Source organism: Geotrypetes seraphini, chromosome 4 (genome assembly GCF_902459505.1).
Source record: "Geotrypetes seraphini chromosome 4, aGeoSer1.1, whole genome shotgun sequence".
In the NCBI taxonomy this organism is placed as follows: domain Eukaryota; kingdom Metazoa; phylum Chordata; class Amphibia; order Gymnophiona; family Dermophiidae; genus Geotrypetes; species Geotrypetes seraphini.
Window position 1 is genome coordinate 72,882 of NC_047087.1, and position 16,835 is coordinate 89,716.

The 16,835-nt window shown below is 45.4% G+C and overlaps 1 protein-coding gene across 4 annotated transcripts in view; it reads right to left on the reverse strand.

The window, feature by feature from the left end:
- Nucleotides 1-2,134: 2,134 nt before the first annotated feature.
- The window catches only part of TMEM231 (transmembrane protein 231), a 177,810-nt gene continuing 163,109 nt past the window's right edge, over nucleotides 2,135-16,835 (reverse strand). For all 4 annotated transcript variants that reach the window (XM_033941480.1, XM_033941481.1, XM_033941477.1 and 1 more), the window contains one exon: nucleotides 2,135-2,640. In XM_033941480.1, coding sequence (XP_033797371.1) covers nucleotides 2,460-2,640 — 181 coding nt within the window. In that variant the 3' untranslated portion in view covers nucleotides 2,135-2,459. The remainder of the gene's footprint in view (nucleotides 2,641-16,835) is intronic.

Here is a 16,835-nt window from a genome sequence, read left to right on the forward strand (position 1 = left end):
GTGGTTAACCATTATGTGTTGTTAATATGATTATATTAAGTGTGTGTATATATGAAAAATGAATGGAAAAAATGGTGTTATAATTAGTACTATTATGGGGGCGGGGTCTGGGGCGAAGATTGGGTGGAGATGGGCATGACTTAGCCCAGTGTTCTTCAACTGCCGGTCCACAAAATAATTATTTTATTTCCGCTGGTCCATAGGTGTCAAAAGGTTGAATAACACTGCTCTACAACATTGCTGTTTGTCTCCTCTATGTACTTCTCTGTCTCGCTCAGCTCCTCCAAGTTTGCTATTCTAGCCTCAAGGGAATGTACTCATTCTCTGAGAGCTAGGAGCTCTTTGCATCAAGCACACACATATAACTTCTCGCCAACCAGGAGAAAGTCATACACGTGACACTCACTGCGACTGGATAGCAACCCTCTTGCTGCTGGACTACTGTCTGTTATTGAGCTAATTAATTAACCTTATTAAGCTACTAGGAATATATTAGACACATATAGAGAGCCTTAGGATTTTATTAGAAGTTTGTTCTTTTAAGATCTAAACTGTCTTTAGAAGGGAACCTACAATTGAGCTTCTCTCCCCAAACCTATCAAAGCTCAGAGCAAAATAATGCACACTTACCCAAAGATATGTCTTTTACTTCTCTCCTCTCAGAAAAAGAATGTTTTCACAGCTTTGTTCTTGTGCATAAAACCTCGCTTTCAAATTTCGTATTGGGGAACATATATCTAAGATTACTATGTCCTTGAAGCCCCGCTTACTCAGCATTGGTTACATGAAAATAACCAAGTGTCATCATTACGATACTCTATTCTGGAAGTCCCTCGACTACCCCGGGGGGGGGGGGGGGGGTAATTTGAAAGCGAGGCTTTACACGCAAGAACAAAGCTGGATCTTTAAGTTAGACACGTTGCACCCTAAAGGCCTTAATAGTGAGATCGAATGGCGTGCCTTTCTATAATACTATCTTCCTGATGTATATATAGGTTGCATTTCATTTTTCACATTTCTTTTTTGGCATTAGTATATCTACATGATCCCCTATAGGTTGATTTGTTCTTTACGTCACTTCGCAAGGACGTAAAAATTTTTTTAAATCTCTCCAAGGTGTCAGTGTAGCAGCTGACACGCTGTGAGGAGGCAGTTTCACTAATAACCGACATGATAGAAGCCGTGCATTTGGTATAAGCACTTTAAATATATGGTAAGTCCCATTCTCAGCCGTAATTTATTTATTTATAATTCACAAAATTATTAGAGTTTTTAAGGTTGAGTAAGAATAAAGTACACTTCTTTTATCTTTTTGTATTTTTAGAGTCAAACTTTGCCCACACGCTCTGAGTATTTCTATAAACTCTCCTTCGGTTCCCTGAGGCAGGAATGAAACGTGTCTATGTCACGTCGGAACCCGCAAGTTTAAGATAAGTTTGCTGTTTCACACTAATTACTTAATGTTTGTTATTTTACTAAAACAGTAGCTTGGCACACTTAAGACAATGGTGCATTACTTTAAAAGTTTTACAGCTGGTGCTTTGAATTATGCGATGATTGGGCGGTGAGGTGGTAGTGTTGGGTTCTCCATTTCTCTGAGCAAATTGATTCACTATCAGTTGTATACAATTACAAGTACTTGACCATCTAATATTGAGTGACTATTTTTTCATTCTTGTTCCTGTTCTTTGATCACTCTACTCTCGAATATTTTTTGAGAGATATTTGCCGGTTTTGATTATCTGCCCTGTATTGGTAGCATGGAATATTGCTACACCTTGGGTTTTGGTCAGGTACTAGTGATCTGGATTGGCCACCGTGGAACGGGCTACTGGGCTTGATGGACCATTGATCTGACCCAGTGAGGTTATTCTTATGTTCTTATATTAGGGGGTAAAGATAGACAGGAATGTAAGAAAAGGTTAGAAAATGTGTGATCTGTTATAATAAATAGTATGTTTGCAGTTTTTGGCAAAAGATTGGTCACATTTAAAGACAGGCTATATCAACTGTAATCCTTTAATACTCAATCTAAAAGTATTTCAAAGTGAAAGGAAAAAGCTTGCTTCTTCAGACAAAGAAGCCTCTTGTGTTCATCAGCCCGCTCTTTTCATTAAATGCACTCAAACACATACCTGAGGAAAGCAGAAATTTAATGACAGATTTTAATTTTTTTATTTCTGAGAAAAGCAGTAAGAAGACACATGACAAAGAACAGTAGTTTATGTCTGCAAAGAAAAATATTCAGTTTGTGCTTCATCTTTCAACTCATGTTCAAAATAGCATTTCTGGAAACAATATATGACTGAGGCTAGAGAATGACAATAAGACAAGAAAATTAGAACCCACTGCATTTTCCCTAAAACCACAATGACAGAACCCCTTATTAAAATCTAAACACGTGTAGTCAAGAAGGCATCTTCTTTTTGGTATCAGTCACTAAATCTTTGTAAGCTTGTTTAACACTGGTGCTGTTTGTACAAAGGCACTAGGGGAACTGGTGATACTGGCATTGTTGTTAATACCTGATTTTGAAACACAAAGATTTTAATTCTTTCAAACACCCAGAGGAAAACAAGTAGAATGCTGACATACTGAATCCAGGCAAACTTAATCATCTCCCAGAAACCTGGCTGGTATGTGCTGAATGTTAAGGAATAAAGCAGCAGGGTAGAGATAAAACATTCCTTTATCTAGAAATGTTTTAATATGAAAATATTCAGGACAAGATCAGTTTAAAACAGGACACCCACAATAGGTGTTGCTTATCGTACTTATGTTAAGTCTATTCTATACAGAAAAACAGGCACCTACTTCTCTTCACAGAAAATCAGCACAAATGACTGAGAATGCACCTAAATGAAGGCATGATCACATACATAGCCCCTCTGCAGTGCCAAGAAGGTATTAGCACACATGTGCATGAATGATAGAATTCTATGTGCCCTCTAACCATGTGGTAAAAGCACATACTATCATATCATGGCATATACTGTTCTGCTATAAGAGATCATTTACACACCTTTCTACCCCAACAGCATTACTCCTATGAAGGGCCGGCCAAAGGACTTTGATGCCTCCCTCTTCCACTGGTCCAGGTGAGGCACTGGCTCAGGGTCTCACCTGGGTCATAGATTGAGCTGGCCCTGCCCCTATGTTATGGTCTGTCTCTGGCCCTATTCAAATCCAGGCTTATAGAGTGCCACTTTTTAAATGCTGCTTTTAACTCTTAAACTATTATTAACCTGTTCAATACACATTTTGTCTTCAATCATTCCCATAATAAAAGACACTCCCTAATCCCTTATTTGTCCACTTTGCCTGTCTTGAATAGATTATAAACTCTGTCAAGCAGAGGAGGACTGACATTTAGGCAACCAGGCAATGACTGAATCCAGAGCATTTAGGGACTCAGTGCCTCTCCCCCATATGTCCAACTTCTCTCTCCCTCCTCTCCAACCCCGGGTCCAGAACGCTCCCTGAATATTAACAACCCCTCCAATCTATCTTAAAGCATTTTTCTGTACAGGTCATTGGCAGCAATTTATACAGGCCATCTGCCATTAAGCCCAGAGTCTGCTCTCTACTGTACCCCATCTCCTTGTGACCTAACTTTCTGCTTCCACAGGTGGCTTGCAGCAGAGAGCATTCTCTGGGCTGACTGTGACCTGTACAGAAAACACTTTCAAGCACACTGAGAATGGGAGGGGGGTTTCTAGACCCTGTGCCACAGGAAGAGGTTGAGGCAGGGGGAATCCTGTATCTTGAAGTCAGAGGGGAAAGAAAGAGAGATGGAAGATGAGAAGAGGGGAGGGAACGAGACTGGACAATGGAAGGGAAGGAAGCCAGAGGGAAAGATGGGGCAGAGGGGAGGGAGAGAAAGATACTAGACAATGGGGGAAGGAGAAAGGAAGAGAGAAAGATGTTGAACTGGGGTGGAGCAGAAGGTAAGGAAGGAGGGAAGACAGGAAAGACCCTTCCAACCCAGGGTCAAATATCTGTGAAGTTCATCTATGTGAGTCGTCCATCAGGAGCATCTCAACTGAAAAAAGCTGAGAACCGCTGTCAAAGAGCCTCAGCAGCACGTAGAAAACATTCATATCTTTCAAAATATTTACCCTAGATACACTGCTAGAATGACATAATAACGTTTGAGCCAATATTTAGCCAGTGCCAGATAGCGCGTTGTCTGTCTGATGCTGTTGATCAACCTGGATAATCAATGCCAGGCCATTTTCGGCAACCAGCATTGAATATCAGGTTTTATTTTTAGCCACAGCATCTTAACCAGTTAGGCCGATAGTCAGTGCTAACCTGTTAAGTGCTTAGTGGTTAAAGATATTTTAGACACTAGTCGGTTAAGTGCTGAATATCCATATATAGCCGGCTATGTCATGCAATATAGCCAGTTAGCAACCAGCCATTAACCACAAAGCCAGCTATCTCCCAGTGAATATCCACAGTAGTTGATGATAATACTATTTAACTGGCCAGGAGCCATTCCTGGCCAGTCAACTAGTTTTGGATATTACTATTTAACTGGCCAGGAGCCGTTCATGACCAGTTAACTAGTTTTAGATATTAGGGGCTTTGAATATTTCTTTTCTTTTAGTAAATCTTTTAAATTTACAATCATTATGAAACAAAATTCCCATAAATTTAAGACTGGAAATATAAAACCCAAATATTCAGTGCTTACAATACAAGCTCTCTCTATAATAGGAGAATTAAAGAAATAAAGGAAATTGAGAGGAGAGCGCAAACAATCAGATTTAGAATAATTTAAGGCAACAACAAGAAAAGATCATAAATTGGTCTAATCTAGCTACCTAGTATAATCAGCAATGTTAATCACTGTTTCTTCTCATCAAAGGATACATATTTAGCTGATTCCTAAGTTTGAATTAAGTTTTCTACATGTTTAGGGTCTTGAAAAATACACCTTTTCCTGAAACTTCACCAAACATTGTCCGGGGAATCTCAAAGAAAAGGTCTTACCCAGGGATAATGCCTTAGGTCTCAATTTGAGAAACTCTCTATAGATCACCTGAGTTCTCCGAGAGCGATCAGGAAAAACATTAGTAGGAGAACCATGAAAATGAGCCAACCTTTTTTCCTAAAGAAACTAATTAAAACTTTATCTCTACCTTCACTACACTAAGCTCCCACTCGCACTTCGTTTTTCCCCCGATTAGAGGATGCAAACTAAAAAAACACCATGAGCATCTTCTCTCACATCAGGCTGCTTTATGGGGTAAAGACCTAGAACAACTCCTATTGCCCACCACTTATGAGGTATTCAGGAAACGCCTCAAAACCCACCTATTCCTGAAAGACCTAGACAGCTGATCCACTTCCCTCTTTCCCCTCTCTTGCCCTTTCTCCCCATTGTTCCCACATCCCTTAAGTTAATTCAACTTGTACGTCAACTCAACTTGTACCCCACTAATCTTTTGTAAACTGCATAGAACTTAACGGTATTGCGGTATATAAACTGTTATTATTATTATTACTAGCTTTATAGCCCGTTACATTAACGGGTGCTAGAATATATGTGTGTGTCTGTCTTTATTTCTTTCTCTGTCTCCTTAGCTGCTTTTTCCTGTCCATTCTCCCTTCTTTTTACCTCCCCTGTGTCCACCACCACCCCTTCACTGCTCCCCTTATCCAGCAGCAGCCCTTCTCCCTTTGTTTTACCTCCCCCCCTGTCCATGAGCACCTCTTCCTGCTCCCCCTGTCCAGCAGTAGGCCTCCCTTCATTTCCCACCCCCCGTGTCCATCATCACCTCTTCCTGCTCCCCCTGTCCAGCAGTAGCCTCCCTTCATTTCCCCCCCCGTGTCCATCATCACCTCTTCCTGTTCCCCCTGTCCAGCAATAAGCCTCCCTTCCTTTTTTCCTCCCTGTCCATCATCACCTCTTCCTGCTCGCATTTCCCTCCCCCTCCAGGTCCCTGTGCAGCAGTAGCAGCATTTTCCCCCACCCCCTTCCCTACTCTTACCACGATGTGGCCTGTTCCTTTTGGCCCCTCCGCCTTCCATTCCCGCGGTCTAGCCTGCTCCAAGGGCCCCCCCCTTCCCTTATTGTGTTCCCCGCAGGCAGGCCCAGCTTCTCCCTGCACGTTACCTTTTTTTCATTCTGAGCCCTCCTTCGCGTGGCTGCCTGCCTGGTCCCATTGAGCGGCGAGCGGCTGAAGTCTTTTTTTTTTGGCGCTTCCCTGCCCTGTGTTTGTTTTGGTGTTTGTCTCTTTGGCTGATGTATGTGGATTTTTTTTTTCTGTGTCTCTCTCTCCTTTTATTTTTTTCTTTCTTTCAATCTTTCTCTATTGCTCCTTGTCTTTAAGGGGTTTTTTTTTCCTGTGTGTGTCTCTCTGTTTGTATATGGAGGTGTCATATGTCACCTATTTTTTTTTGTAATAACTGAAGTTTCACAGAGTAAGTTGTTTTTTTTTTTAATGTATATTACCAGCATTCCCTCCCTCTCTATTTCCCTCCCCCCACACTACTTTCCTGTGCAGCAGCAGCATTTACCCTACCCCCCCCTTTCTCTTCCCGCGGTCTGGTTGGCTCCCTTAGTTCCTTTCCGGCCCCCCCCTTCCCTTCCCGCGGTCCCGACAAACCTGCTACACCAGCAGCGTCTGCAGCACTGTACACACGCTGCATCGGGGCCTTCTACTGCCCTGATTTGCTCTGCTTCTGTGCCAGAGTAAATCAGGGCAGTAGAACGCCCCGAAGCAGCGTGTGTACAGTGCTGCTGGAGTCGGGACCGCGGGAAGGTTTCTAGAGAGTAGCTGAACAGGTCACCGGCAGTCAATGAAGGGCTGCTGTCCTCGGGGGCAGAGCCGCGGCAGGATTTTGAATTTACAGTTTGCGGTCGGGCAGCCGTCCTCGCGCTCTGTCCATCGTGCGTGTGGGCTGCCTCTACCCTCGGGTGCGCTCGGCGGCGATGCTTGTGGCTGGGCCGTTGCCATTGTGAAGGGTCGGCGTGGTGCGGTCTGTATTGTGAGGTGGAGAGCAGGGAAGGGCGCGCATGCGCACTTGTCTTGCCACATCCCGACCACACTTGAGGCAAGTGCGCATGCGCGGGCTAGCATTTTATTATTTAAGATTACATGAAAAAATTGCCATCAAGGGACCTCTTAATGTGGTCCCTTGATGCCATAGCAGAGAGATTAAATTAATTCTTGCCTCAGTCTTCACCGAGGAAGATGTGGGAGGGGGTTACTGGTAAATTCAACAACAAAGGTGACCAATTGGTGTTCAGTCTAATGTTATTTTGTAACAAATGTAAGAAAATTTAAACAATACTCTGGACTCCACCAGTAACCAGTGCAGTTTGTGACAGAAGGGAATAATATGCTCCCATTTTTTTAAGCCCAAAATGAGGCAAACAGAAGTGTTCCTTAATCTCAGAGGGAATGCTTCTGACACAACCACAGATTGTGCACGAGGAGCAGACACTGACCACGGTCGACTGCAGTAAGGGAGCTGGCCAGAAAACTATCAGCCAGAGGGAGGTACAGAAGGGAGGGCGGGAGAATCTGGGCCAAACGAAACTCTTTGTTGGGCCATATGTGACCCGTGGGCCACGGGTTGGACACTCCTGCTCTAAGCATTTTGCTGTTCATCTGAGGCCCTGTTTGTTTAAAGTTGGCTTCTTTCTGGGTGGGGGTTCAAGGTTTCAAATGCAGAACTGTGTTATTGCTACTCCGGGCATAGCCCGGGGCTGTACGTTGCTTTTTTATTATCTGGGTTTAGCATAGATTTTCCGTGCAACAACAGGGGAGGGGGATAGAATGCTTGGTGGGGGTGGGGAGTGTATGGGGGTGGGGTGTGTCTGGGTTGTGACTGTATTGCTTGTGTGTAATATCTGGACACCGAGAGCTCTAGTATCTACAAGCTTTCACCTCATGTTATTGACAGTGAGTGATTTTGAGTTGTGGGGGGATTTGGCTGGGTCGTCCCACCCCCGCATGGGTACTAGCTTATATATCTTTGCTTACGATTCATGGTAATGTTTCATGCTATGGCTCACTTGAATGTAAAATCTCTTAATGTGAATGGGATTCACTCCCCAATCAAGCACACCAAGATCTTGGCCTACCTCAAGAAAGAGCGTACAGAGACATAGCATTTTTACAAGAGACACATTTAACTCCTACAGAACATGTCAAACTTAGGCGGGACTGGATGGGCCAAGTGGGTTATGCCTCTTACACAGCTCGAAAATGTGGTATAACTATACTAATACATAAGAATATACTTTTCCATATTCACTAACAAATTGCAGATCCACACGGGAGATCTTATTTTGATAGGGGAGCTTTGGGGCCATCCCCTAGTACTATGCAATGTCTATGCCCCCAATTATTCCTATAGGTTTTTTTCATCCTTGGTGGGTCTTTTGGACCCGGTTGATTCCAACTCACTTATACTGGGAGGGGACTTTAATCTGGTAGCCAACCCCATTTGAGACTGTAAACCAGCTAAGTCTGAGTCGAAAGGTCACTTTGCTATGGGGGTGAACTTTCTTATGAAGGAACTGGGTCTCTTAGACTCCTGGCACACCATGCATCTGGGTGAGCGTGACTTCTCATTTTATTCACATCCCCACGCAGTGTACTACTGCATAGATTATATCCTTATCTCTGAATCGCTTTTTCCCAAACTGACTGCAGCTCATATTACAGCGCCGATGGTGTCTGACCATGCACTTCTAGGCCTAACTCTGCAGTATAGTCTGCCTACTGCTGATCGCATTTGGAGAATGTCTCCCCATCTCTATTCGGATGCTAACTTTCATACTTACTTTAAAAAGAAATGGGAGGAATATGTACAAACTAACTCTGTGGAGGATGTAAAAAACATAGAAACATAGAAAAATGACGGCAGATAAGGGCCACAGCCCATCAAGTCTGCCCACTCCTGGAGATCATGCTCCTAATGACCAATCCTTAACTCCACCCTCTTAGGGATCCCATATAGGCCCCGTTATATACTGGGAAGCAGCAAAAATAGTCTTGAAAGGGCACATACTTGCATATTCTGCAGCACTGAAAAAACGTCGGGATCAGAAACTACTCTCGCTTTCTCAGGAATTATATAACTTGTGCAAAATACACATGGTGCATCTGGATGCTGCGACTAAGAATGCTATGGGTCTCTTAAAGAACCAAATTAATGAACTTTAGAACCAGAGGGAGAATTGTAGTATCTAGACAGAAACAGAAACAGAAAAAGACGGCAGATAAGGGCCATAGCCCATCAGGTCTGCCCACTCTACTGACCCACCCCTAAGTCTCCTAATGACCGATCTCCTTAACTTAACCCTCTAAGGGATCCCACATGGGCATCCCATTTGCTCTTAAAATCTAGCACACTGTTGGCCTCGATTACCTGCACCGGGATTTCATTCCAAGGATCAACCACTCTCTCGGTGAAGAAATACTTCCTGGTGTCGCCATGAAATCTCCCACCCCTGAGTTTGAGCGGATGCCCTCTTGTGGCCGAGGGTCCCTTGAGAAAAAGAATCTCCTCTTCCATCTCTACACGGCCGGTGATATATTTAAACGTCTCGATCATGTCTCCTCTCTCCCTACGTTCTTCGAGAGAGTAGAGCCACAAATTTTTCAGCCTCTCTTCGTACGAGAGGTCCTTAAGCCCCGAGACCATCCTGGTGGCCATCCGTTGAACTGACTCCACTCTCAGCACATCTTTCCGGTAATGTGGCCTCCAGAACTGCACACAGTATTCCAAATGAGGTCTCACCATGGTTCTGTACAATGGCATTATGACTTCAGGCTTCCTGCTGATGAAACTTCTGCAGATGCAACCTAGCATCTGTCTTGCCTTAGCTGAAGACTTCTCCACTTGATCAGCAGCTTTCATGTCTGCACTGATGATCACTCCCAAGTCTCGTTCTGTTGAAGTCCTAGCCAAGATCTCACCATTCAAGGTGTAAGTTCTGCACGGGTTTCTGCTGCTGAGGTGCATGACCTTGCATTTCTTAGCGTTGAAGCCCAGCTACCAGGTCGAGGACCAATGCTCCAACAAATGCAGGTCCTGTGTCATACTATTGGGCTGATTGCTGTTGCTCACTATATTACATAGTTTGGCATCGTCAGCGAATAATGTTATTTTACCTTGAAGCCCCTGGGTTAGGTCCCCTATGAATATGTTGAAAAGTAGCGGGCCTAAGACTGAACCCTGCGGTACTCCACTGGTCACCTCCGATGTTTTAGAGAAGGTACCGTTAACTACCACCCTCTGAAGTCTACCACTCAACCAGTTATTGACCCATGCAGTTATTGTTTCTCCTAACCCCATCGATTTCATCTTGCTCAACAGCCTGCGATGTGGGACGCTATCAAAAGCTTTACTGTAGTCTAGGTACACGACATCCAGGGATTCTCACAAGTCTAGCCTTCTTGTTACCCAGTCAAAGAAGCTGATGAGATTGGATTGGCAGGACCTACCCTTGGTGAATCCATGTTGACTGGGATCTCGTAGATTCTCCTCATCCAGGATTGCATCTAATTTACGTTTGATTAATGTTTCCATGAGTTTATTGATACTATTGATGTGAGACTCACCGGTCTGTAATTTGCAGCCTCTGCCCTGCAACCCTTTTTGTGCAATGGAACGACGTTAGCTGTTTTCCAGTCTAAGGAGACTCTCCCCATACTCAGGGAGAGATTGAAGAGCACTTCTAATGGTTACGCCAGGACATCATGCAACTCACTGAGCACCCTAGGGTGTAGATTGTCCAGTCCCATGGCTTTGTTCACCTTGAGTCTTGCCAGTTCACAGTAAACGTCACCGGGTGTGAACTCGAAATTCTGATACGGGTCCTCTGCGCTTTGCCTTGCCAGCAACTGTGGACCGTGCCCCGGTGCCTCGCAGGTGAAGGCCGAGCAGAAGTATTCATTCAGTAGTTCGGCTTTATCGGAATCTGATTCTGCGTAGTTCCCTCTGGTTTTCTAAGGCGTACTATCCTGTCTGTGTTTCTTTTTCTGTCTCTAATATACCTGAAGAAGGATTTGTCCTCCTTCTTAATGTTCATTGCTAGAGTTTCTTCTACTCGAAGTTTGGCCTCCATAACCGCCTTTTTGACCGCTGCAGACCTAGCCATATGTTCTAGTTTACTTCCCTTTTTTCTTCTCTTTGACGAGGTACGAGATCTCTGCGGAGAACCATTGGGGTTTATTGTTTTTCCGCCGTTTATTTACTAATTTTATGTAGAGGCTTGTTGCTTCGTGTATGGTAGATTTCAGTGATGACCACATAGCCTCCACATTATCGGTCGTAGCCTGGTTCTGCAGTGTCCGATTGACGAACTTTCCCATGCTTTTGAAGTCGGTGCCTCTGAAGTTGAGTACCTTTGTTTTCGTGTTTGATCTGGGGAAACCTTTCCTGAGGTTGAACCATATCATGTTGTGATCGCTGGAGGCTACCGTATCTCCTACCAAGACCTCCGAGACACTATCCCCGTTGGTGAGTACCAGGTCCAGGATCGCCTGGGCCCTAGTGGGCTCCAATACCATTTGTTTGAGTCGTGCTGCCTTTATGGATGTTAACAGCCTCCTGTTGTCGCTGAGTATGTGTTCCAATCTGCGTCAGGCATGTTGAAGTCCCCTAGAACAGCGTCTCCCCGTAGAGTGATATTCTCCATATCCTCAATTAATTCTGAGTCTTTGTCTTCCAGTTGTCTTGGAGGTCTGTATACTACACCCAGATACAGGCATTTTTCTCTGCCTCTGGCCAGGTTCACCCAGAGGGATTCCCCGGTGTACTTGACATCTTTGATTCTGGTGGTTTTGAAGTCATAACTTTCCCTCTCTGTCTTGACGAAGTAAGTTGTAACCCGGTATAGCCATATCCCACCCATGAGAGTCCGTGAACCAAGTTTCAGATATCGCCACCACATCTAGGTCGGCATTCATTATTTCGGTTTCCAATTCTAGAATTTTATTGCCTATACTGTGTGCTTTAACATACAAAGCCCTCCATACCCCGTGATCGCTAAGTCCCTGAGGGGAGTTTCCCACCTGAGTTGGTGTGACTCCTAGAGAATTGTTCGCAATGAGGGTGCTTACCCGGGCCTAGAATCGGAGTTTCGACTCTCCTCATCAGGATGGTTACTTACTGCACTTGTAAATGAGTGGGTACCCTCCCCCAACTTACCTAGTTTAAAGCCCTACGAAGCAGGCGGGCTAGTCGATGTCCGAAGACGTTCTTACCTCTACTGGTCAGATGGAGTCCGTCTGGTTCCTGAAGTCCTTGCAGCGTCTCTCCATGGTTCAGGAATCCGAAGTTTATCTCCCGGCACCATCCTTGTAGCCACTCGTTAGTCCTCAGTATACGCTCAACCCTGGCACTTCCCTTGCCTCTAACTGGGAGGATCGAGGAGAAGACCACCTGCGCTCCTGTTCGCTTCAGCCTCTCACCCAGAGCTCAAAAATCTCTAGTTATGTTCTCCAGGGTGTTCCTAGCAGTGTCGTTTGTGCCGACTTGGATGAAGAGCATGGGGAAGTGATCTTGGGGCTTGAGAAGCCTATCAAGACAGGCGGTGACATCTCGGACCCTGGCTGCTGGCAGACAGCAAACCTCCCTTGACTGCATATCTGGTCTGCAGACTGGTCCCTCGGTACCCCTCAGCATGGAGTCCCCGATGACTATTACTCTGCGCTTCTTCGGGGGGAGACGATCAGTTTTCCCCGGAGTTGGAGCCATGTGTTGGACTTACTCCTGCTCCTGGTCGGCAACCTCTTCCTGTAGGATCTGGAATCTGTTCCTCAGGGTGAGTTGTGGGGTTGATGGAAAGCTGCCCTGATGGTGAGAAAAAGAAGAAGAAGGTGAAGAGATTGAAAGGGGGGGGGGGGGAATCTCCTGTGCTTGCCCGTGGAGGTCACCAGCTGCCAGGAGTCAGCGTCTCCAGCCATCTCCTGTAACCCAATTGTTGGTTTCAAAGCTGGTGATTTGGGCTTCTCAAGGATGGATCTGTCATGGGCTAACTCGGTGATATGGGACAGCTCCTGGACGATTCCGTCAATGTAGGCCTCATCCTCTCGGATGCTCCTCAGGCGTTTCACCTCCTCCCTGAGACTCATTAGTTCCTGCATAATGTCTCCGTCTAGTTGGTCGACCTCCTCTGTCTGTGTAGAGACTGTGGAGAACTGGTGGGGGAGGGGGGTGATCTCGGTCTGCACAGAGACCTCTGACCACCGTCCTGGGTACTCCTCCTTCTGCACGCATGCCTTGGTCACTTCCTGGATCCCTTCGGTTATTGGAAAGCTGGTCTTGATTGCAGACATGGCGCTTCTCGTTCTCCCTGCCATATCCAAGTTGTAGCTGAGGTCTGCCTGATAGTAAGTAAGTTAGAGAGTTAGAAGAAATATCTGTTTGTGAGTTAATGTGAGAGTTTGAAAGCTTAGGGTATTAGAGAGTTAGAAGTTAGAGTTAGAAGAAATAACTGTCTGCGAGTTAGAGTGAGAGTTTGAAAGATTAGAGTGAGAGATTGAAAGATCAGAGTGAGAGTTTGAAAGATTAGGGTATATGAGAGGGTGTCTGCCTGTGAGTTTAGAATGAAAGTTTAAAGAATAGGGTAAAAGATTAGGCTCTTCTTAAGGCTCTTCGCAAAGGCGCTCTCGCTAAGGCGAGCGTCTTTGCTGCTCGCCTTCACCGCGCGGCAAACGGTTGTGCACCGTTGGCTTGCCTCCTTTAATGGAGGAGCCCAGTCGCAAGCTGCTGATGCAGTGGGGTGGGCGGAGCTTGTCCCGCCTCTGCCCCGAAGTCTCCCTCGTGCTCCGGTGCACCTAGCACCCTTTTTTGCCTCTGTGCCTTGCTCTCCTCTCGCCTACCTCCTCCGATCTGCTCTATCCTTTCCTTCTGCCGGTCAGTGCTGCAGCGCCCATTGGCTTGCCTCCTTTAATGGAGGAGCCCGGTCGTAAGCTGCTGACACAGTGGGGGTAGGCGGAGCTTGTCCCGCCTCTGCCCCGAAGTCTCCCTTGTGCTCCGGCGCACCTAGCGCCCTTTTTCGCCTCCCTGCCTCGCTCTCCTCTCCTGCCGTTCAGCGCTGCAGCGCCCGTTGGCTTGCCTCCTTTAATGGAGGAGCCCGGTCGTGAGCTGCTGACACAGTGGGGGTAGGCGGAGCTTGTCCCGCCTCTGCCCCGAAGTCTCCCTCGTGCTCCGGCGCACCTAGCGCCCTTTTTTGCCTCCCTGCCTCGCTCTCCTCTCGCACACCTCCTCCTCCGATCCGCTCTCTCCTCTCCTTCTGCCGGTCTACTGCTATAAATACAGACTACATCAATGGGGAGACAAAACGGGATGAATGCTAGCTAATCTAGTGCATCCACCCAAAGCTAGGCATCTTACATCTATTAAGGATAAGTAGGACAGGGTACATACCAATCATCAGGCTATTACGCAACAGTTTGTGAAATTCTATGCAGAATTATATTCAGCCCAGCCAGCTGACTGTTGCTAGAGAGAACTTTTTTCAGAATTTAGAGTTGCCCAAGTTGTCTGAAGAGCAACAGACCATCCTTAATTGTCCAGTCATGGGGGAAGAAATTCAAGAGGCTATCAAAAAACTCAAACTAGCTAAAACACCTGGCTCTGATGAGCTGGGCCCCGAATTTTATAAACTTCTGGACTCCATGGTACTTCTACCTTTACAAGCCTATTTTATAGGACTTCATACAGAAACACCGCCCGGTGATTCTCATAATAGGGCCCACATTATTATTATTCTTAAACCGGGATGGCCCTTAGATGTTCTTGGGTCCTATAGACCGATATCTCTTCTTAACCAGGATGTTAAGATCTTAGCTAGTATTTTGGCAGCACATCTCAATGTCTTTCTCTCGTCATCATTCATGAAGATCAAGTGGATTTCCTGCCGGGTAGACATGCCTCAATGAAATTGATGAAGGTGTTGGTGGTTTTGCAGTCTCCTCATGCCTCGACTGACCAGGCTTTGATTACTAGCCTGGACGTTGAAAAAGCTTTCGATATGGTCTCCTAGAATCATCTTTTTTGGGTTCTGGAACGTTTTGGCATACAGGGTGACTTTTTTGCTTGCCTTATACCACAACCCTCGCTCTCAGCTTCTAGTGAATGGGGGAGTATCCAATCCTTCTCTTGGAACGTAGTACCAGACAGGGATGTCCTCTCTCTCTGCTTCTTTTGCTTTTGTCCCTAGAACCACTGGCGACTCATATCAGTCACAACCCTGGCCTGGAGGGTTTGAGGGTGGGCAACCAGGAGTTTCGCATCAGCATGCTTGCTGATGACATGTTGTTGTATGTCAAACATGCTGACAAGAATGTCCCTTCCCTGATATCCCTCATCACACTATACCAGAAATTCTCTGGACTTAGAATTAATTTTGATAAGACAGAGGCTTTGTTACTTGGAGCCTTCACTTCTACAAGCTGGTGTGAATGGCTGGGCATAGGTATTATACCTGGGAAATTGAAATATTTTGGCATTATGCTATATCATGATCCTAGCAAATTGTATGAAGCTAACATCACTGCCACAATTGGAAAAATTAGAACTCTGTCATAAATGGCACTTGCTTCCTCTCTCCTTGATGGGCAGAGTAGCATTAGTTAAAATGGTGTTCCCAAAGTTATTACATCCACTACAAACCATCACAGTTTGGATCACACGCAGTGATGAGAGACTCTTTCAGTCTCTCGTATGAGCTTTCATTTGAACATCATTTTTATTAAGGAGACCACAAGAGAAACAAGCATGGGTCCAAAATAACATAGGAAAATTGCAAACACTGGCAATCAGTACAAAGGCATAACAGGCAGCAACAAAAGTTCAAGATGTACCAAGAAAACACAGTACTGTCCAATAGCAAAAACAGCCCACCTCTCCCTGTAGCCCCATAAAGTTTTTAAGATGTTTCAATCCACCCAGGAATATCCCACACAAGAAACAACACACGTACCAACCAACACATAGCAGTCAAACAGGCAGTCAGACCCCTCTCATGCTCCCCATTCATACAGTCCCCCCTCCCTACCCGCCCCCCTCACTGGAGAACCAGAGGTAACCGCAGAAATACCCTCCAAAGAGCCAGATAAGTCAACACCTCAGGGTTGGAGGAACGCTTATGATAACAAAGTTCGAAACGTGCCAGCTTTATTTATCTGACTTTGTTGACTGTCAAACATACGATCTTACAATATTGGTTGGTGATGGAGCAGTAGATCGAGTGCTTGAGACCATTGAGAAGTGAGAGACCACTGAAGTATCCTGAGGTGAAGTCTGGCAAATTGTCCGTGGATGCCTTGTGGCCCAAGAGCATCATCATTCACTTGGCTGAGATGGAATGAAGGTGATAAACCTGATTGCAAAGTTGAATCAAGTTGTCTTGTCTTTGTTGAGGTAGGAATGCCCTGAGGTGAATGGTGTCGAGTAGGGCCCCTATGAATTGTAGGCTCTGAGAAGGCTGAAGTTGAGATTTTGGAAAGTTGACTTCAAACCCCAACCTGGAGGGTGTTTTCCCCTATAACAGCCTCCGGAAGAGCGTTCCAGCTTTCTACCACTCTCTGGGTGAAGAAGAACTTCCTTACATTTGTACGGAATCTATCCCCTTTCAACTTTAGAGAGTGCCCTCTCATTCTCCCTACCTTGGAGAGGGTGAACAACCTGTCCTTATCTACTAAGTAATGTAATGTAATGTAATTTATTTCTTATATACCGCTACATCCGTTAGGTTCTAAGCGGTTTACAGAAAATATACATTAAGATTAAAAATAAGAAAGGTACTTGAAAAATTCCCTTACTGTCCCGAAGGCTCACAATCTAACTAAAGTACC